At 44.8% G+C, this 21527-nt stretch overlaps 1 protein-coding gene and 1 long non-coding RNA gene across 2 annotated transcripts in view; one reads left to right on the top strand and one right to left on the bottom strand.

Annotated features, from left to right (window-relative positions):
• Positions 1 to 320: 320 nt before the first annotated feature.
• LOC120740705 lies at positions 321 to 18471 on the bottom strand. Its single transcript, XR_005697450.1, has 3 exons — positions 18114 to 18471; positions 17722 to 17726; positions 321 to 331 (listed from the first exon to the last, which is right to left on the bottom strand). It is a non-coding gene; the product is annotated as an uncharacterized LOC120740705 (long non-coding RNA).
• Positions 2755 to 21527, top strand: part of mtnr1al (melatonin receptor type 1A like) — a 40531-nt gene continuing 21758 nt past the window's right edge. The window contains exon 1 of the mRNA XM_040043194.1: positions 2755 to 3697. Coding sequence (XP_039899128.1) covers positions 3436 to 3697 — 262 coding nt within the window. The 5' untranslated portion in view covers positions 2755 to 3435. The remainder of the gene's footprint in view (positions 3698 to 21527) is intronic.

Raw genomic sequence — 21527 nt, 5'->3', positions numbered from 1 at the left:
GGCACAGAGAGACTTGATGAATTTAAGAATCTTATGATTTAATAAAGAAATTTGCAGACTTGCACAGAGATGGTAAAATTATGATGACTGATAATGGAGATGAAGACAACAGAGGACGAGGACAGGGAGGACCAGGGGTTTAAATGCACCAAGGGGACAGTCAGAGGGAACTCGGGACAACTGGAGACATTTAAGGATGCAGGGACTGACAGAGACAGGGAAGAAGTCTCATCGTGACGAGGAAAGTTTACCTTGCCTGGATGGGCAGCTCTCTGGGTGCTCAGCACCCCCAAAGCTCTGATCCTAGAATCACCCCTGGTTTACACTCACTCTTTCAAATAGATGCAAATAAACCACAGCAGAAAATAAATAAAATCAAAGACTAGCGGTCCTGTTGCTCTATTTTCACCTGTAAAGCAGGAGTGGGGTAGGCAGAGGTTTATCCTGGTGCAGATGTGCCGCAGCGGTGGGTTGAAGAATCCATGAGTTTCTCTGTGAATTTCCCATTACGTGGTAGCGCACTCTGTGCTATGTTTTCTTCCCACGCACAACGGACACTAATGTTTTTGTCACTTTTTATGGAATCAAACTCAAAGTAAGGTCAGTACTTCCACGCTTTAAACGCTGCACGCTCATACTCTCTCCTGCACTCGATATATGATCCATTGTTGATCTGCACACAGCTGTTGTCACGAACATCGCACTTGCTTACGTCACTGTCATGAGACATTCTCGCAAAAAAATCACGGTTTTAGTAACGCAGCGTTCCTACGGGAAAGTAACAGTAATCTAATTACCGTTTTTGCAATAGTAATCCCTTACTTTACTCGTTACTTGAAAAAAGTAATCAGATTACAGTAACGCATTACAAGTAACACGTTACTGCCCATCTCTGCTCATAACATCTGATCTTCATGAGGATTTCACAAGATATCTACATGAAATCTTTGGGAGTGAGAAACATTTACGCTCTGTTAAAGTTTTTACATCGTCCAGACATGATTCCCTGTGTCTCTGAATTTTTTAATTGTTAACGGGAGGATTTGGTGGAGAGACTGTATAACAAAGAAATCAGCGGATTCTGAAGTGGTCAGGTTGTACTGATTTTAGATGGAGTGACCAGGGATGGAACATAGATCTGAGTAATCCAGCTTTCATCCATGTTTGGGCTTAGCAGCAGCAGCAGCAGCGGGATGATGTGTGAGCATACCAAACCCTCTAAGGAAGACAAATTATTTTTATCTTGTGAACGCAGGATAATTATGGATGGGAATGCATTCTAATCTTCTGCATGAAGATAAAAATATAGAGAATATTTTGGTACTTCAGAAGCTCAGCAGCAGATTTTTCATCAAAATCAGGAAATGAGGCCTGTAGCTACATGTTTCACAAACAGCTGTCACCCCAAATCTCCTTTTATACTCCAAAGTTAAATTTGGAACTCTTTGTTCATTTTGGCGACTGTGACAGCTTACAGGAAGTTACAGGAAGTGAAGCACCGCCATGACACGGAGCTTCACCCACTCTGTCATTTCTTTGTGAGATTTCTAACTTATAATGTGGGCATTCTTTGGTAAAGGATTTTTAAAAATCAAACATCACTCAGCACATTTAATGGAGTCATGTTCATCTCCCCTCTGCTATTCGTTCCCCTTCTTATTCAGCATATGGAGATATGACAGATACGGCACAAACTATGTGTGTTTAACAGCCGAGCATCCTGGCCTCATTAAACACACCAAACATGTTTTATTACATTACTGAACGACACACTATTTGCCATATCAAGAAAAAATGATGGACTCACCTTTTTCAAAACCTGCACAAATCTAAATATGCAAAATAAGTCTGTCTGCAGAAGGAAACCTGACAGAGCACACGCTCAGCCAACTTTTCTCAAATTTGGAGCAAGTGCAACCAAAATAGGAAGCTTACGTGGAGACGGTGTAAGAGGTCAGAACATCAGGACAGAAACTCCAATCAGTATAGCTTAGAATACAAAATGTAGTAGAAACAAAGGAAACACAGACGGGACAGAGCAGGAACCGGTGTTTGAGACACAACTGTCTGAAAGTGGATGACTCAAACACAGAAAAGACAAAAACAAACCAGCACGACGCTAAAGACGAGCAATCGACCGCATGACGCTGGAATTTTTCTCTGACGTCTTTCCAAACAAACAAAGATGACTGAAGATGAGAAGCACATTTCCTGCTCATGTAAGAAGCCGATGACAATGAATTTGGCCACAGAGCAGGTGCAGCACGGCAGCAGCTGATGTGTTTTTAACGAGTCCATCTTTTTTCTTCCACTTCATCTGAAAAAACATGATTACATTTTTGGTCTCATCTCTGTGAAGCGAGGTGATTCCATCATTGTTCCCATGTCTAAGATGATTAGTTCAGTCAAATCTGTGGGTGATTAAGTAAAACACTGCATTAGTCCCGCAGATCGTGAAAACCTTCGCCCATCTGTGGGCCACTAATGTTACTCATGCCTTCTTTCTCCTCCTGTCTGTGGCCTGGATATTCACCTCTCTACACTCCCTGGAAGAACATCTCAGTTCCTAAAAATCAGCTCAGAGTAAAATGGGTCACTTTGTGAATTTAAGATACGAAAAGTTGTGCTCAGAATCAGAGATGAGTGCTGTTGTAAATGACCTGTTGGAGCACCTCCTTATATGAGTCCTTTTCGTGGATCTGTGGTGGTGGTGGTGGTGGTGGGGGGGTTAAGGGATTTATGTTTTCTTGTGCCAATGGGAGAAATTTGCCCTCGGGGCTTCCTGCCACAAACTTTGAGATTTTGGAAGCATCTGGGTTTAGCAAGGAGAGAGATCACGGGGTCAGGGTTCAAATATTCCACTTCAAAAGCATTAACCACACTTCTTCTACCTTCCTGATTTATTTCCTCTTTCTCACAATACAGTACAATAGAAAATAATAGAATGGGCATTTATTATCATTTAGAACATTAACCATTAGAATGGTTCAAACAGCACAACAGAGGAGAAGATGGAGATGCAGCAGGAGAGGAAGGAGAGGAGGCAGGGGAAAAGGGAGGAAAGGAGGAAAGAGGGGAAGAAGAGATGAGAAATAGTAAAAGAAGAAGAGAGAGGGGAGGGAGGAGGAGCAGAGGAGGAAAGGGAGGAGAGGAGGGAGGAGCAGAGGAGACAGTGCTGGAGGTGTCTTCCTCTCCTCAGACGGAGACGTAGAGCGGCTGCGCGCAGGCTGGGCGCTATAAGCGCGCGGAGTTGCTGCGCGCGGACAGAGGCGTCTGTGCGCACGTGAGTGTGACAACAGCGGCGCGGAGCTGTGACTGTGACTGAACCGTGAGGCGGGAAAAGTCCTGCGCAGACGCGTCGGCATGCTTCACCCGGACAACCGCACGCCCAAAGGCGGCGTCGCGCGCAGCTCTGACCCCCTCGCGTGACGCTGAATGGACCCGATGCGACTCGTCGACCCCCGGCACCTCCCGCAACTGATGCCCCTGGAGGACCGGGAGCCCACCGTGGCGGCGGGCACCCTGGGGCCCCGCAACTCCACGCCGGCCGCGGGAGGAGAGGCCCCGCAGCACCACGCCGTGCCCTGGGTGGCCACCCTGCTGGCCGGCGTCCTCATCGCGACCATCGTGGTGGATGTTATCGGGAACCTGCTGGTCATCGTCTCCGTGTTCAGGAACAGGAAGCTCAGGAAAGCAGGTACACTTGACCTCCCGGTAGATGCTCGTCAGCAGGATTTCTTTGAGTTTTTGGAACTTTGTGATTCCAGAACAGATGTGACCAGATGTTCGGTTACATCAGTGAATGTCTCTCTAAGAGTTCCCAGCATGAATCGTTTTATTTCTGTTCAATTTTATTGATTTCACTTATTGAACTCTTTTCTGCTTGAATAATACTACTTTTCTTTGCAGGTTGGTTGTTTTATATTTTTGTGCTGCAAGCATTTTCCAAGTTTTCCAAGATAAATAAACTCTAGCTTTGCATTTTGCATGTATTTATTTTGATTTAAAATCATCTTTTGGGTCATTTGTTCTGTTTTATTAGATATTTCAGTCACCTGTGAAGCGCCTATAACCAGCATGAAAAGCTAATAAAGTTTAATTGACTGATGGATCCAATGATGAGATGAAAGCACTTCTCTTTGCTCCTGTGTTTGTCTGTGAGCACATAGGAATTTAATCATTTGGGAGTTAAAAATTAGTGGATTGATCCATTGGTCCATTTTTCTGAGGGCGATGGCTCCGACATGCTTTCATGTTTGTGTAGTTCAGTATGTTTGCGTGATATTTTGATGATATCCTAACTGAGAAATCTTATAAAAACCATAAAACAGTCATAATCGTGCAGTTACTTGGTTATTGTAATATACCTGCAAGAATATTTAGAGAAATAAAAAGAGCATGTGGTACCCCGGAGTCCTCACAGAAGCCACTCTAACATCAGCCTGAGAGGTTGATGAGTTCTTTTAATGGCTCTTTTGTTGTGAAAGTCTTGAAGAGTCTGAAGTTTGGCTCTCAGGCACTGATGAGCTGTTGGCTCGTGCAGAGGACTCCCCGACACGTTTGAGGTGTGAGAAAAACGAAGCGCTGGCAGCCTGACAGCTGACTCACTGTGATCGATGAGTAAAACTCTGACAGCGACACACACTTCAGAAGCACCTGAGCACCTCCTGCTCATCAAACACATCATCATCACAGGTTCTGATAAAGCACTCACACTCCTTCACTGCACTTTTCAATACTCACATATTTCCCCATGAGTTATTTGGCAGTTTTCACATTCTGGTGATGCATGACGTCCAGCAAGACCTCAGGAGAATTAGTCCAGGCAGGAAAATCAATTCATCGGGGTTTCAGACTTGCTGCACCTGCTCGTAGTCTCTCCTCACAGCGATACGCAGCACAGGTCAGGGTGCTGGAGATCAACACATTTTACACAAACTGCGCCACCCCGCTGTTTAACCTCCAGAAAAATAAATTATGAAGAAAGTAATGCATACTTTACTTAGTCATTGCAGAAAGTAATTAGATTACTTTTGCAGTAACAGTCTAACACTGAACTTTTTGCTTGTGGCCACACATCCTACTGCGTTTGTACGGCTCTGATGTCGTGTTGATGGACTGTTCTTTCAGGCCTGAGCTCAGTTAAATCTCCAGTGTCACATTTTTCTCCCTTGGTGCAAAAAACCAGAAGCAATCATCACTCCAGTTAAAAAATGTGCATTGTTTTTGTCTGAAATGTGGCATGAAACAGCTCGCTTCATCATGTCCACCATCATTTCTTAATGTCTGGTACTAAAAGGCATTTATCACAGCAGCATTTCTATGGATGAGGCTCCACGTAGACGTCCTCAATCTTTAAAATGTAATCTAAACTAATCAAAACCTGTCTTTGAACCTTCGATCTGCATCGTCTCTCAAGTCGGCCGATTTCATGATTTCGTTTAGCAGTTTTCATGGTGCTGTTTAAACTGTCAGCTGATCTGAGAGAGCATTACTACCTTTTTGTTAGTATTATCATGGACACCGTATCATTACTACTCGATCACACAGGAAGACTGGAACAGATGAAGAGTTTAGTTTGAGATGGTTGAAGTAACCTGCTGCATCTGAGGTTTTTTTCTCTTTGTTGAAGGATCAGAGTGCTTAAAGTGTGAGCACTGACACTGTGGTGGGTTTACATCCTGCTGAGAAACTCCAGATAACAGAAAGACTTTCTTTTTCCAGTCTTTTTAAAATTCACACGAAGGTTGGTATAATTGCACATTTGAGAAATTATACCTTATAGAAGCTGGTAGATCTATAATATCCACTTTATACTGTATAGCTAATTGATTACAAGATCATTCTGTACCCTCATCTTGTTTTTCTGTACTTCAAATAAGACCTCTGCACTGATCATCTTCTTTTAGAGGGTTATGATAAAATAATGCGACAAAATGCAGAAAAAGAGAGCGTTGTCTACAGATGTGAGCACACCTGTTAATGAACATCATTAACCCTCCAACAGAACAAGTGTATCTGCTATGCAGCAAATATGAAAACAAAGAGCTACAGTTCCTCTAGTGTCCAGCAGAGGCAGCAGCAGAGAGTCAGTCCCATCTGGTGTTTAAGTCTGATGTCATTAGCTGTTTCTGGGTCCAAACTTTGCTTCAGGTCCCTAAATCAAACGAACACTGCAGCATCACTGAGAGTGAGATCACTGTATAAATTCTTGACTGTTTAAATGATCGGTGTGGCTGCTCTACCAGGTGTAACAGTAAAGTTTAACATCCAAGCATCCATGAAAACAGAATTTCTGAAATTTAACGGAGTTAGAATTTAGCAGGACGTTAGCTCACTAGTTTCCATCTAAAGATGATATACCATGTTCTGACTGAGGGATTTCTGTAAGATTAAAACATACAGCTCTGTTATCACTTCAGACATAAATGAAGACAGAAAACTAAACAGCAGTGACGTTAGTAGGGTTACTGAAGCTGCACTAGCTGGTATATAATGATGTGCTATGCGGTGGCTAGCTACACAGCTATGTTAGCATAATATAAACAGACTGAAGCTGGAGGATGAACGCTAACTTTTTTCCACTCGATAAAAGTTAACGTGAGTGTTCCCAATGGTTAGGGACAAATGCATTCACATGGCAGGATGCTGTAAAGAGACCAAACTTCAGTCAGGAGAAACAACTGAGATAATCCATCCACAATACGAGGTTAGCCATTAATATACTCCTGCATGGGCTGGGATGTAGTTACATCGTAAGGGTTTAAAAACTGAGCTTTAAAATGAATAGTGGTAATAAAACCCGAGAAAGGTAAACAGTGATTACTGACTTCAAGATACAAATCATTAAAACATGTTAAAAACACAACAGCCTTAATAAACGTAGAGTAGTCTGGACTCGGAAGCAGGATTCATACGTCATCACTTAAAAAACGGATAGACTCCCATGTAAAAATAAACGTATTTACAGCCTGATACACAAACTGTTTTAGTTTCTATAGATAATTTCCCCTTTCATAACACCTGTATGAGGAAGGATGTTGTTAAAATTCCCCTTTTGCATTATTAGGGGTGTGGCCTCTTTTTTACTTACAGGTAAAAGGCAATACAGAAAGCAGTAGCTGCTCCATTCTTGGGCCACTTTATGCTTTTTTAACAACCAGCATGATAAAAAAAAATGCTTTATTTTCTCTCTCAAAAGTCAATGTTAGTAATTTTCATTGAAAGACCCTCCCATTTCACATACACCAACATCCAAAAAGTGCCAACCCAAAAGTTGGCTTCATTAACCTCAAGAGTTATTCCTTCTGTCTATCCCTAAAACTTGCACTCAAACTGAAACTGGGTGTTTCCTCCACCTGGAATTATCTCTGTGAGCTGCTTGTGCCAAATGTTCATTTTAAGTGACCTGTAGTCTGTAAATATTCTGTCTGATCTTTTGATGCATGCTCAATCATCAAGGTAAGGAAGTCCCAAAAGGTTGATTCTGTTCATCTGGACGTTTTTAGTGGGAGAAACGTTTAGTCACTCATCCAAGTGAGTTCTGCAGGTTTCCCCAACCTTATAAACAGTACATTTGCATATTAATAGATTCAAAATTCAAAACGTTTATTGTCATGTGTACAAAGAAAAGCATTTCTCTATGCAATGAAATTCTTTCTCTGCTGTCCACACACAGATGCCTGTTAATATGTACAAATAGAACTAGAACAAATAAAATATAAACAGTATGAATAAATACATACAACAAAAATTGAAACATATAAATAGATTTATATGCAAAAGAGCTATGAGCTTAATATGCTGGTTTGATATGTAAGATGATGTGATGTGCAAAGGTTATTTTTACTGTTAAAATAGGTCAGCTGTTCAAGAGTCTGATAGCAGTGGCGAAGAAGGAGTTGTTCAGTCGGGATGTTCTGGACACTTCTGCCCTCAGGACAAAGGTTTAGAAGTGTGAACAGTCCGTGTTCGGGGTGTGTGGGGTCTTTGAGGATGGAGTTCAATTCAATTCAATTCAATTTTATTTATATAGTGCCAAATCACAACAAAAGTCACCTCAAGGCGCTTCATAGATACAGAGAAAAACCCAACAATCATATGCACTTTGGCGACAGTGGGAAGGAAAAACTTCCTTTTAACAGGAAGAAACCTCCGGCAGAACTAGGCTCAGGGAGGGGAGGCTATCTGCTGCGACCGGTTGGGGTGAGAGTCAGCTCTCCTCTGGAGTCTGCGATGGTATATGCTCTGCAGAGAGGGCAGCGGGGTGATCTTCTCCGCGTTTGTTATCACTCTCTGCAGGCGTTTGCAGTCCATAGCAGTAGTGCTGCCGTACCATGCACTGATGCAGCTGGTCAGTGTGCTCTCCACAATGAAGCTGTAGAACCTGCTGAAGATCTTGGTCAACATACCAAATTTCCTCAGCTTCCTCAAGAAATACAGCCGCTGCTGAGCCTTCTTGACCAGCTGTGTGGTGTTCAGTGTCCAGGTGAGGTCCTCAGTGATGTAGACGCCCAGGTATCTAAAGCTGCTCACCCTCTCCACCTCAAAGCCCCGGATAAACAGCGGCTGGTGAGGTCTTGTGTCCACTATCATCTCTTTTGTCTTATCAGTGTTGAGGGTGAGGTTGTTGTCCTCACACCATGACACCAGACCGGCCACCTCTCTCCTATAAGCCACTTCATCCCCTCCAGTGATGCAACCAATCCCTGCTGTGTTGTCCGCGAACTTCAGTATGGTGTTATCCCTATTGGAGGCGACACAGTCGTGGGTGTACAGGATGTAGAACATGGGACTGAGGACCAACCCTGTGGAACGCCAGTGTTTGTAATAATGCTGGCTGAAGTCCTGTTGCCGATCTTGACGGACTGGGGCCTGCCAGTCAAAAAGTCCTGTAGCCAGTCACAAAGGGTGGGGTGTAGGCTGAGTGTTGCCAGCTTGTGAGTGAGTTTGTGTGGGATGACTGTATTGAAGGCGGAGCTGTATTCAACAAAAAGTACCCTGATATTAATATGCAAATTGTGATGACCACTGATCAAAGACCATTGATGTATGTCATCTACATACCTGGGTAAGATAACAGAGGCCTCTTTTCCACTTCTTCCAAATTGGCCACAGTGGGTGAAACTGGGAAACCCATGTTTCCGTCTGTAGTACTGACTAGGGGTGGGTTTTTATAATCGATTTATCGATTAAAATCGATTCTGGCTTGGATAACGTAAAATCGATTCATTAAAATCCTGAATCGATTTTTTAATATTAATTTATTTTGCCCGAAATGCCAGAATCTCAGGTGAAAGATCACAAAATTTCAACAACCACCAAACAGCTAAGACAGTAAATGAGAGCAGGTACACGGCTTCTGCACAAAGACGTAAACACACAGCGCGGATCCCGCGGATCAGAATCAGTGAGATGTCGCCTTTCTCAGCTGACGGTCGGGGCTGAAAGCCGACAGCTCGCTGATTCTGATCCGCGGGTCCGCGCTGTGTGTTTACGCCCTTTTTGCGCTGATCATATGGCTGTTAGTTTTATCTCTCTCCAAACAATATTGACCGAACCAGCAGCAAAAGAAGATCCAAACTACGCTTCACATAAACATCGTCTTGAATTCCCTCTGACTTTTGCTGACTTTTCAGGATAAAAATCACACTTCATGCACATCTCTCTCTTTCTCTCTCTCTCTCTCTCTCTTTTCTGCATTATTCGCTTGCTTGTTACGCACAAGTCTACCGTTGTTTACAGCGCTGTCGGCCGACGTTTTTTTTCCCCTTTTACTTACTTCCGAAAAGAAAACCTAATTTCTGCCGTTCAATATTGAACAAATTTAAACTTTTTAAAATTAAGCAAAATGCAAAACGCTTAGCCGTGTCTCTAATAAAACCGCTTTAACTTCAGAGGTAATGTTCATGTGTTGATTAATGGTTTTCTTTCGTTTTTGATGTACTGCAGATTATTTTTATAAAATCCCAGGCCAGGAAAATCACCTTCATGTTTTTCTGTGTTTTATCTTCAGCTACTTTGACACAAAGGCCTCTGCTGTGATGCTCACACTTTTGATAAAGTCTTGCGTGTGTCAGCTTCCTTTTAATAGATACAAAAATATGTAAATGTACTGATCTGAATTATAATATTTCTGACTGTCAAAATTTCCCAGATTCAAATCGAATCGAATCGAATTAAATCGAATCGTGGATCGAATCGATTCGGGACCTTGTGAATCGGAATTGAATCGATTCTAGAAATCAGTGACGATACCCAGCCCTAGTACTGACCCTTTTATGAGAAATATGTGGAATGAGGACCCAGTTCCAAAAGCAAACACACTTGGTCTGTGCTGAGAGTGGTCTTGTTGCTAAGGTTGGGGTCATCCTGTCATCTCTTACGAGCTACCTCCAACGCTTCAGTGACTGGAACACAAGTGAAGAGAGCTGTAACATCGTATGAGACCATTGTTTCATCTGCCTCCACAATGACATCTCTCACCTTCTTAACAAAATCCAAGGTGTTCTGGATGTGGTGTTCAGAGCTGCCTACCAATGGGTTAAGCATCGAAGCCAGAAACGAGTTGATCATACAGACAATTGGTCCTAAGGTGCACCCTGTTTATGTAACTTTGGTAAACCATATAGACTTAGTGTAGATTCCCCTGGGTATAGCCTGTGGTATGAGGTCCAGTCAGTGGCATTGTCTTGTTCTAACTATTTCAGACAATTTATCATCCTCTTCCTGTAACCACTTCCTGGGTCTCCTTTCAGGGCCCCATAAGTATTTTTGTCACTGAGCAGCAAAATTTTCTCATGAACCTACCCTTGTCTGCCAGAGGGAGGGTAATGTTGTTGTCATTACTAAGTGATGTGAGCGCCTTCCTCTCCTCCATGCTTGAAGCTGGATACTGGGGGCTTTGCATTGCTGAGACAGGCCAAAACCTTTGTCCGTAGTTGCTCTGCTTCCACGTCTGCAATGTTGTTTCGAATTAATGTTTCTGTGGCTGTGATCAGTCCACTAGCGGGATTTGTCTCTGCTTGGGTGAGTTGTCTGTCAGACATATTTTTCACCCACTTGTCCACACTTCTCTGTGTGGCATCCATCTTTCTTCTGGCTGCTGAGAACACTCTCTGTATTTTTCTTGTGTTTCTGATGCTCAGCAAGTCAAACTTTCTTTGTTGCCTGGTCTTAGACTATGTCCACACTATAGATAGGTTTGAAAACAGCGTTTTCGTCTGAAAATGCTCCGCGTCCACACTAGCGTTTTCAGTCGTTTTCACAGAGTTGTCCGTCCACATTGAAACGGCTGAAAATGCTTCTAACACACACATAAGGCGCACTGGACCATAGGGCGCATACAAGTACCGTATGCGTATTTAAAAATAAAGCGGGAGCAAACCTGAATTCGGTACCTTACTCACATTTCTATTGCCGGTAATCGTCATCATCAACAACACACAAGCATACAAGTGTGCATATTTAAAAATAAAGCAGGAGCAAAACTGAGTTTGGTACTCACATTTTTATTACCAATAATCGTCATCATCAACAACACACAAGCATACAAGTGTGCGTATTTAAAAATAAAGCAGGAGCAAAACAAAGTTTGGTACTCACATTTTTATCATCAATCAAACCCATCGAAGTCCTCATCCTCTGTGTCTGAATTGAACAGCTGCGCTAAATCTCCATCAAACATGCCAGGTTCACTGTCTTCACCGTCAGAGTCACTTTCCGTGCCGTGCGGCTCCTCGGAAACGATGCCGGCTTTTGCGAAAGCTCGAACAACAGTGCCAGCAGACATGTTAGCCCAAGCATCTACAATCCATTGGCAAATTGTGGCGTAACTCACCCGGCGCTGCCTTCCACTCTTAGTGAAACTGTGGTCTCCACCGGTCATCCATCGCTCCCAGGCCGCTCGCAGCCTTACTTTGAACGGGCGGTTCACACCGATGTCCAGCGGTTGGAGTTCCTTTGTCAGGCCTCCCGGAATGACAGCAAGCTCACAGTTCATTTGCTTCACAAGTTTTTTCACATCGGCTGTGAGATGGGCACGCATAGAGTCACAGATCAACAGCGATGGTGATGCGTGGAAAAAACCACCTGGTCTCCTTACATACACCTCCCTCAGCCAGTCTTTCATCATTTCCTCATCCATCCAGCCCTTTTCATTTGCCTTAATGATGATTTCTGCTGGAAACTTCTCTTTAGGCAAAGTCTTTCGCTTAAAAATCACCATAGGCGGCAGTTTCTGTCCATTAGCATGGCAGCCAAGCACAACAGTAAAAGAAGACTTTTCATACCCCGTTGTGCGTATCACTACCGTGCTGGTCCCCTTCTTCTCCACAGTGTGACTCACCGGGATGTCAAAAGTGAGCGGGACCTCGTCCATGTTTGTGATGTGGCTGGGCTGGATGTTTTTGTCGCCGATGTGTTTGCTGCAGTAGGAGTGGAAGATGGCCAGCTTTTCCTTATAATCCGCTGGAAGTTGCTGCGCTACCGTAGTCCTGGTCCGGATGGAAAAATGGCACCGTTTCATAAAACGAAAGCACCAAGACGGACCTCCTTGGAAATGTTCAATGTTCATCTCTTCAGCTAGTGAAACTGCTTTTAGCCGAATGGTGACCGTCGAAACGCTTCTCCCGCTCGCTCTTTGCTCGATGATCCACCGCTCGAGTCTTTCCTCCAACTCGAGCCACCTCGCCTTATGTCCGCGGAAACTCAGCTGCGTTTTCTTGACCTGCCGGAGCTTGTTTTCCAGCTTCCTCCATTTGTGAACCATCAATTCGTTAATCTTAAATTCTCTCGCCGCTGCTCGATTTCCATGTTCCTCCGCGTAGTTGCCTCAGTTTAAACTGTGCCACGCGTGTCTCTGCCATTTTCTGTGAAACACACGGTCCTGCATAATGCACATACTGTCTTTTACACAGGTATGTGCGTTGCCCGGTATATACGAACACCCACATTACCGCTTAACGTTCCATGGTGTTCTATACGCTCACTCCTTACACACTAGGGCCACCGCTCTGGGCGCGCCGCACTTTTTTAAACGGAAACTAAGATTTAAGTGCGCCTTATGGTCGTGAAATACGGTACGTTCCAGTACTGCGCATACAAGAAGAACAGGAAGATTTGGCCTGCCTCATTTCTGTCTGCCATTTTGACTTACGCCGTGAAACGTCGCAGCAAAAGGTTGGGGAAAAGCACCGTTTTTTAAATGGAAAAACAATGAGGTGGAGTTGTTGCTGCAAGTAACACAAAAGTACAAAGTTGCCAAAGCGCGTGAGAATTAAATAATTTGAAGAAAAGGAACATGTACAAACTGATATTAATCTTTAATAGGGCTGTCAAAATTGAAAGCAAACAAAACAACTGCTGTATAATACCCTCCGCTATCTTTGTTTAACCCTCTCAGGCTCAAATTAAACTTTTTGTTGCTAATGCACAACCAAGTCCTGCAGTGGTACTTCTGAGTAAAAAAAACTCATAAAATATGTATGTGGGGTAATCAGGTTGTTAATTTTTAACTGTTGCAAATCGGCAACGCCTGCCTTGAGAGGGTTAATTGGTCACATGACCGCATCACATGACTGAAATGCATCATCGTTTTAGAAAGTCTGCGTTTTCGAGTGTCCACACTGCGACGGGACAGCTCCGTTTTGAAATGTATGCGTTTTCGAGTGTCCACACTGCGATGGGACAGCTTTGTTTTGAAATGTATGCGTTTTCAAGAGCATTTTCAAAACCATGCGTTTTTCCTTGGGGAAAGCGTCGTCTCAGTGTGGACAGGAGGCCAAAATGGAGAGAAAACAATGCGTTTTCAAACGAAAACGCATTAATGTGGATGTAGCCTTAGACTTTTCACGCTGTGCTAGACGAGCCTTCTCAGTGAATTCGAACACCTTTTGAAAAGTATTCTTATTTAGAAGCATTGTAAGACTTTGTGAAGCTGCCCCTAACTGACCTCACCGCCCATTCCCACATAGCAAGGAGGTCTGGCCCGGATCTGGTATCAAGCCAGCACTGCTGGCTGACTTCTGGCATGATAAGACGTGTGTCATCCTGATATGGCCCAGGTAGGCCTGGCATAGATGACACTGTCTATGTGATGGCATGCCATATCTGGCTCGATTGTGGTTTGGGTCATGTGGCCGAGGCTCATAGAAAACAGGTCTTCCCTGGATCTGGCATCAAGCTGGCACTTCTGACTGACCGGTGTCATGGCAGGGTGTATGTCAACCAGATGTGGGCCAGGTCTGGCAATGATGGCACTATTTATGTTCCTATTTTCCTATTTTAGTTAGGAAACCCAAATGCCATGTTGCAATACTATACTGCTATGGTAGCCAGCGTTTCAAATGCAGGTTTGACAGGTTTGTGAATGTATACTTTATCCAAAACCTAGTGATGGTTTACTGTTTACCACTGGGTGGCTGTAGCTCAGGAGGTAGAGCAGGTCACGTGCTAATCGAATAGAATAGAATAGAATAGAATTCAACTTTGTTGTCATTGCACATGCACAGGTACAGGGCAACGAAATGCAGTTTGCATCCATCCAGAAGTGCTTTAGTGATATAGATATATTACAATATATATTAGCAATAATATAGATATGTGAGTATATTACAGAAATGGGTCTATTATGGTATGTTATAATGTACACGGTATGAAGTATGTTGTGAATATTCTATAACTATAAGTATGTACAGGCTGTAGTGAGTACAAGCTATGTACAGGCTATGAACAGGATATAAATATGAAAAACTATACAGAATATGAAATAAATAACTTTACAGAATCTGAGATATACAGCTATACAGAAATGGGAACTATGCAAGTTGTAAACAGTTGTAGGGTTAAAGATTATCGAATGTACAGAATGATTATTTACACAGCGCTATACAGTAGTGCAGTTAAGATAAGTGAGGGTGTAGATAGTTTCTACAGAGGCTATATAAAGTGCTAGTGGTTGTGAGTGGTGGTTCAGTCCATGTTATTATTGTGTGTTTGAGGGTACAGTTGTCCATTGTGGGTGTGTGTATGTTCAGTCCATGAGTTTAACGTGGGTCAGATGTCAGGAGGCAGAGTTCAGGAGTCTGACAGCTGTGGGGAAGAAGCTGTTCCGGTACCTGGTGGTCTTAGTCCGGAGGCTCCTGTGGCGCCTCCCAGAGGGCAGGAGGGTGAAGAGTCCATGTGATGGGTGACTGGGGTCTTTGATGATTTTCCCAGCCCTTTTCAGACACCGCTTCCTGTAGATGTCTTTTATGGCAGGAAGTGGTGCTCCGGCGATGCGCTGGGCAGTTTTCACGACCCTCTGTAACGCCTTCCGGTCCGAGGCAGAGCAGTTCCCGTACCAGACTGTTATACAGTTGGTCAGGATGCTCTCGATGGTGCAACGATAGAAGTTCACCAGGATGTCTGAGGACAGGTGGTTCTTCCTCAGAGTCCTCAAGAAGAAGAGGCGCTGGTGAGCCTTCTTGACCAGCTTGGAGCAGTTGGTCGTCCAGGTGAGATCCTCGGAGATGTGGACTCCCAGGAACTTGAAGCTGCTCACACGCTCCACAGCCGTCCCCTTAATGTGGATGGGTGGATGTGGGTCAGCATTCCTCCTGTAGTCCACGATGAACTCCTTGGTCTTCTCGGTGTTAAGCAGCAGGTTGTTTCTGTCGCACCACTCAGCCAGACGATTCACCTCCTCCCTGTAGGCGGCCTCATCGTTGTCACTGATGAGGCCAATCACCGTGGTGTCATCTGCAAACTTAATGATGGTGTTGGAACCATCAGCAGGTCTGCAGTCGTGGGTGAAGAGGGAGTAGAGGAAAGGGCTCATCACACAGCCTTGTGGTACACCGGTGTTCATCGTGATTGTAGATGAGCAGCGGTTATCCAGCCGGACATGTTGGGGGCGGTTGGTCAGGAAGTCCAGTAACCATTTGCAGATGAGGGAACTGATGCCCAGGTCTGTCAGTTTCCTGATGAGTTGTGAGGGGTGGATTGTATTGAATGCTGAACTGAAGTCTATAAACAGCATTCTGGCGTAGGTGTTGTTGTTGTCCAGGTGTGAGAGGACAGAGTGCAGTGCGATGGAGACTGCATCCTCTGTGCTCCTGTTCTGGCGGTATGCGAATTGGTGGGGGTCCAGGGTGGGGGGGAGACAAGATTTGAAGTGTGCTAGGACCAGCTGCTCTAAGCACTTAGTGATGATGGGGGTGAGTGCTACTGGGCGGTAATCATTGAGGCAAGATGGGTTGGAGTTTTTGGGTATCGGGACGATGGAGGTGGATTTGAAGCAGGCCGGTACCACAGCGTGGGCCAAGGACAGATTGAATATGTCTGTGAGCACTCCTGCAAGCTCCCCAGAACACGCTCTGAGAACACGCCCGGGGATGCCATCAGGGCTTGCAGCCTTGTGGACATTGATCCTGCTCAGCACCGCTCCTACATCGGTGGGGGAGAGAGTCAGAGGTTGGTGGTCTGGCGTCATGTCTGCTTTGGTTGTGGTTGTGGGGTTCCGTCGCTCAAAACGAGCATAAAAGTTGTTGAGCTCGTTGAGGAAGGAGACATCAGAGGATGCGGGGGAGGGTTTGGTGGTCCTGTAGTCTGTAATGGTCTGGAGTCCTTGCCACATGCGTCGGGGGTTGGAGTTGGAGAAGTGTTCTTCTACCTTCTTTTTGTAATGGTGTTTGGCTTTTTTGATGCCCTTCTTTAGATTAGCCCTGGCTGTGCTGTAGGCGTGTGCATCTCCTGACATAAAGGCGGTGTTGCGGGCCTTCAGGAGGAGACGAACATCCCGGTTCATCCAAGGCTTCTGGTTGGGGTACATGGTGATCCGTTTCTGGGTGGTGACACTGTCTGTGGTTTCGGAGATGTAATCCAGTACAGATGAGGCGTACTGATCCAGGTCTGTGTGGGTGAACATATTCCAGTCTGTGTTTTTAAATCTGTCCTGGAGCACTGCGTCTGTCCCCTCTGGCCACACTTTAATTGTCCTCACAGCAGGTTTCACACGTTAGATGAGTGGTGAATACCGAGGTGTGAGGAACAGGGAGAGATGGTCCGATTGTCCAATGTGGGGGAGGGGTGTGGCTTTGTAGGCTCCAGCCAGATTGGAATACACATGGTCTAAAGTCTTGTCTCCTCTGGTGTGGCAGGAGACATGTTGGTGGAATCTGGGGAGGACTGTCTTTAAGTTGGTGTGGTTGAAGTCGCCAGCAACAATAAAAGCAGCCTCGGGGTGTTTATTCTGGTGTTTGTTAATGGCTGCAGAAAGTTCTTTCATGGCCAACCTAGCATTAGCGTCGGGGGGTATATACACGGCAGTGAGTATGATCGAAGTGAGTTCTCTGGGGAGATAATAAGGTCTGCATTTGACCATTAAAAACTCCGCATTAGGTGAGCAGTGACTCTCAGTAGTAGTGGAGTTCATGCACCAAGCATTGTTAATATAAATGCACAAACCTCCACCTCTGGTCTTGCCGGAGTCATCTGCTAGCCTGTCGGCTCGGTGTGTGTGGCGTCCTGCTAACTCGATAGCATTGTCCGGGCAGCTGTTGTTCAGCCATGTTTCGGTGAAAAACATGACATTTGAGTCCATAATCCGTCTGTTGTTAGTGATGGAGAGCCGTATCTCATCCATTTTGTTTGCCAGAGAACGGACATTGGCGAGAAAAATACTGGGTAAAGGCAGCCGGTGTGGTGTTAGCTTTAGCTTAGCCCGTAGCCCTCCGCGCCTACCTCGCCTTTGTTTACAATCTCGGCGCCGTCTGCGTGCACTTCCGCCCGGCCGGGGAGAGTGGGCAGCCTCCGGTGTTCTGGAGATCTCTGGGATGAGTCGGAGATCGGCGATAAAACTGTTGGAGTTGTGAGTCCAGATGTCCAGAAGCTCTTGTCTGCTGTAGGTCAGGAAGGTTAGCGGTTCGATCCCTGGTTCCTCCAGTCTGCATGTCAAGAGTGTGAATGTGTGGGAAGCACACAGTTTAGAGAAAGTGTCTGAATGTTGTATAGAGTACTTTGAGTAATCTAGGTACCTAGGAAAGTGTTATATAAGAGTCAGTCCATTCACTGTCTGAACAGAGTTTTGTCATGTTATTTTTGCACTGTTTTGCATGTTCTGACAACTGGCAAACATTCCCACCTATGGACAATTTAGAGTTTGCAGTTAACCTACCCCCACTAACTGCATGTCTTTGCACTGTGGGAGGAAGCCCGAGAACCCACGCACAGGAAGAACATGCAAACTCCACACAGAAAGACCCCGGCCTAATGGTGGAATCAAACTCAGTACCTTCTTGTTGTGAGGCACTGGGATGATTATCCAAGATCATTCTTTGTCACCTTCCAGTTATTCCATAACACTTGATCTCCAGAACATCACCTTGCTGTGGTGAAAAGTTATTAAACCAACACATTCTGTTGATCCCTGAGCCGGGGTTGTAATGATAAAAGTTGGAAATCTGGACGAATTATTCACCTCTGTCATTTATTCTTCTCGCTGCCTCCTCAGATATCTGATCACTCATCCTGTCCTCTCCTATCCCTCCTCTTCCTCCCCTTCCTTCCTTCTCTTCAGTAGCCTCATCTCCTTAATTTTCTTCACGGTTCTTCTCCTGCATGTCCATTTTTCTCCTCTCTCCTGCCTTTCTTGTCCTTTCCACTTGATTCATCCTCTCCAACTTTTCGTTTTTCTCCCTCTCTCCACAGTGTCCTTTTTTCCTTCCTTTTCAATGATTCTCCTCTTCATTGCTCTTTTCTTTCCTCCTCCTGTCCCATCAGGTCTCTTATCTCTCAGATTTTCTCCTCTCGACTGCATCCTTCTCTTCTCTCCTGAGGGTAAATGATTCACCTCTTTTCTCCATTTTTCTGCTCTCCCTCTCCATCTACCCTGATCACTGGTGTTACACTTCATCACATCTACACAAGCCCGACAGACTACCTTCATTCCTAACCTGCAAACTCTTCTTTCAGCTGCTCGTGCTGAAAAAGAAGCAGAGATTTTATATGTAAAGTAATTTCAGAGTTGGGCTGCTCTGCTCAGGTCTCAGAGGGACTATTCAAACATGGGTGGAAGCGCAGTGTATCAGCGTCAAGGGTTACTGGCTGACTGCCCAAACTCTACCTGTTCAGCTCATTTTCTGGCTCTGAAACTGTGCGCTGTGTCCAGCAATCAATTTGATTGAGTCAGACTGTCCTGTTTGATCTCAGGTTCAGAACATCAGCAGAGCTCAAACTTTTCTGAGAACAGTCCCATTGGGCCGGAGCAAACCACACAAAGCTGCTTCATTCATGAATCTCATACATCTGCCCTTCATTAGCACTGCAGACGCAAATGCTCATCTCAAATATTCACGAGTAACAGCTCCAGTACAAAATGCTCTTACTGCAGGAAAAACATGTGGACATATCTGCAAGTTCACTCACAGGTTTCAGAAGAAACTCTCTGACGTGCTTTTTTATAGGCTAGCCTGGAGGTTAGCCTCACCCTGGATTCATTAGCAAAAACAACTCAATTGGATTTTGCATTATTGCTAAAAAATGCTCCGTGGATAAAAATCTTCAGGATATGTTTGTTCAGGGAGATTAGGCTAACTTTAGACTGTGGTCACATGACTTCCATGATGCTAAGTTTCATCTCATTAAGCCTCCTACTCTCTGGGATCTGCAAAACCTTTATAAGTCCGGTATTTAATAGACATGCGCACAAATACCATGACCATGTACAGTGTGGGGGTTCAAATCGCCCAGCTTCATCCAGGGTGGAGTGTGCATGAATGAATTGAATTGCGCCCTGTGGAGTTTTACTTTTCTCCACTAAAACACAGTTCAAGGATCTTTACTGCACAGCAAATAAAATATTATTTTTTATGCTCAAGCTAGCAACGCTTAAGTAGAGTAAATTTGGAATGGAGTCAGGGCTATGCCAGGTTTTCTGCTTCCTTCAGACCTCTAATGTGACCATGAGCTGTGGTCATACAGCTGTGAGGATACAAGGGCCAGAAACGAATCCTCTAAAAGGTGTCCTGGCTCATCCTCAAAGGCCAGGTGAGGAGCTCTGTCAGAGCCGGCTGACTTGCTGGACACCTCCTTCCCAGATAGCAAAATTGGTATGGCCCGGATCTGGCCCACACAACGTGCTTACAAATGGCTCACAAAGAATGACGTCCCTTTGGTGGCCCAGATCTGGTTTGTAAGAGGTGGCCCACACATGGGCCAGCACAAAGCCAGTTGCAGACATACTGGTGGTCCTGTGCTGGCCCATCTGCGGATCACCTCTGGCAAACCTGGTCTGGGCTACCAAAGGGCCGTCATTCTTTGCGGTATGTGGGCCATGTGTAAGTTGTGTGCAGCCACGGGCCAGTTGCAGACAAACTGCTGGCCCTGTGCTGGCCCAGAACAGTTTCAGCTCTGGCCCCACATGTCAGCCTAATGTGTACTTTAATCAAGCCATGTAATAACATGTGCCCAAACGTAATAGTGCAAAAGTAACATGACAAAACTCCGTTCAGACAGTGAATGGACTGATTCTTTTATAGCGCTTTTTCACTCTGTCAGATTACTCAAAGAGCTCTATACAACATGCCGCAGTCACACACTTTCTCTAAACTACATGGTTCCTAACTGCATTCATACACATTCACACTCTTGACATACAAACTGGAGGAGGCAGGGATCGAACCACTAACCTTCTGATCAATAGGTGACCTGCTCTACCTCCTGAGCTACAGCCACTCTGCGGCAAACCTGTCAAACCTGCATTTGAAATGTTAGCTACTATAGCAGTATAGTATTGCAACATGGCATTTGGGTCTCCTAACTAAAATAGGAAAATAGGAACATAAATAGTGCCATCATTGCCAGACCTGGCCCACATCTGGTTGAAATACACCCTGCCATGACACTGGTCAGTCAGAAGTGCCAGCTTGATGCCGGATCCAGGGAAGACCTGTTTTCTATGTGGGTTAGTGAGGTGTTTCATGTCCTGCTGGGAGGAGCTGGATGTGTCTCCAGTTATTGTGCTTCCAGTCATTGCCTGCATCTCGATTTCTGATCACCCGAGTGGAGGTGGGCTTTTTCTTGTTGCTAGTTTTTGGCTTCTGATCTGGATTTCAAATGCATGTGTCATATCACCTTGGATGTGCATGAGACACAGGAGCCAGACTTGCTGGTGTAATAAAAATTTGTTAAATTTGTAAGAAACAATGATAGGTTCATCTAGCATATACCTATTGCTGGAACGCCAAGACAATTCTACTACAATGTCAAAAACAAGACGCAAGTCACTAGAGCTCTTTGTGTTGCTCATGCACGAGGGAGAGAACCGTGACGAGCGCTGTTCCTGATGCTTGAACCTCAGTCACTCTCAGTTAGCTCCCCCGTAGCACTGCTCTTTATTGTGATTACATGAATATGCATAGTCTCATTAACATATGACGTCTTACATAGGCATGTGAACAAAGTACCGTTTGTGTGTATGTGTAGATATGCGTGTGTGTGTGTGTGTGTGTGTGTATGTATATGGGCGTGTGTGTGTGTGTCAAGATATG

This window comes from Simochromis diagramma, unplaced genomic scaffold (assembly GCF_900408965.1).
Source record: "Simochromis diagramma unplaced genomic scaffold, fSimDia1.1 OVJJ01000433.1, whole genome shotgun sequence".
Lineage (NCBI taxonomy): Eukaryota > Metazoa > Chordata > Actinopteri > Cichliformes > Cichlidae > Simochromis > Simochromis diagramma.
Note: the sequence above shows the minus strand (reverse complement) of the source record. Positions and strands in the feature narration are given on the sequence as shown.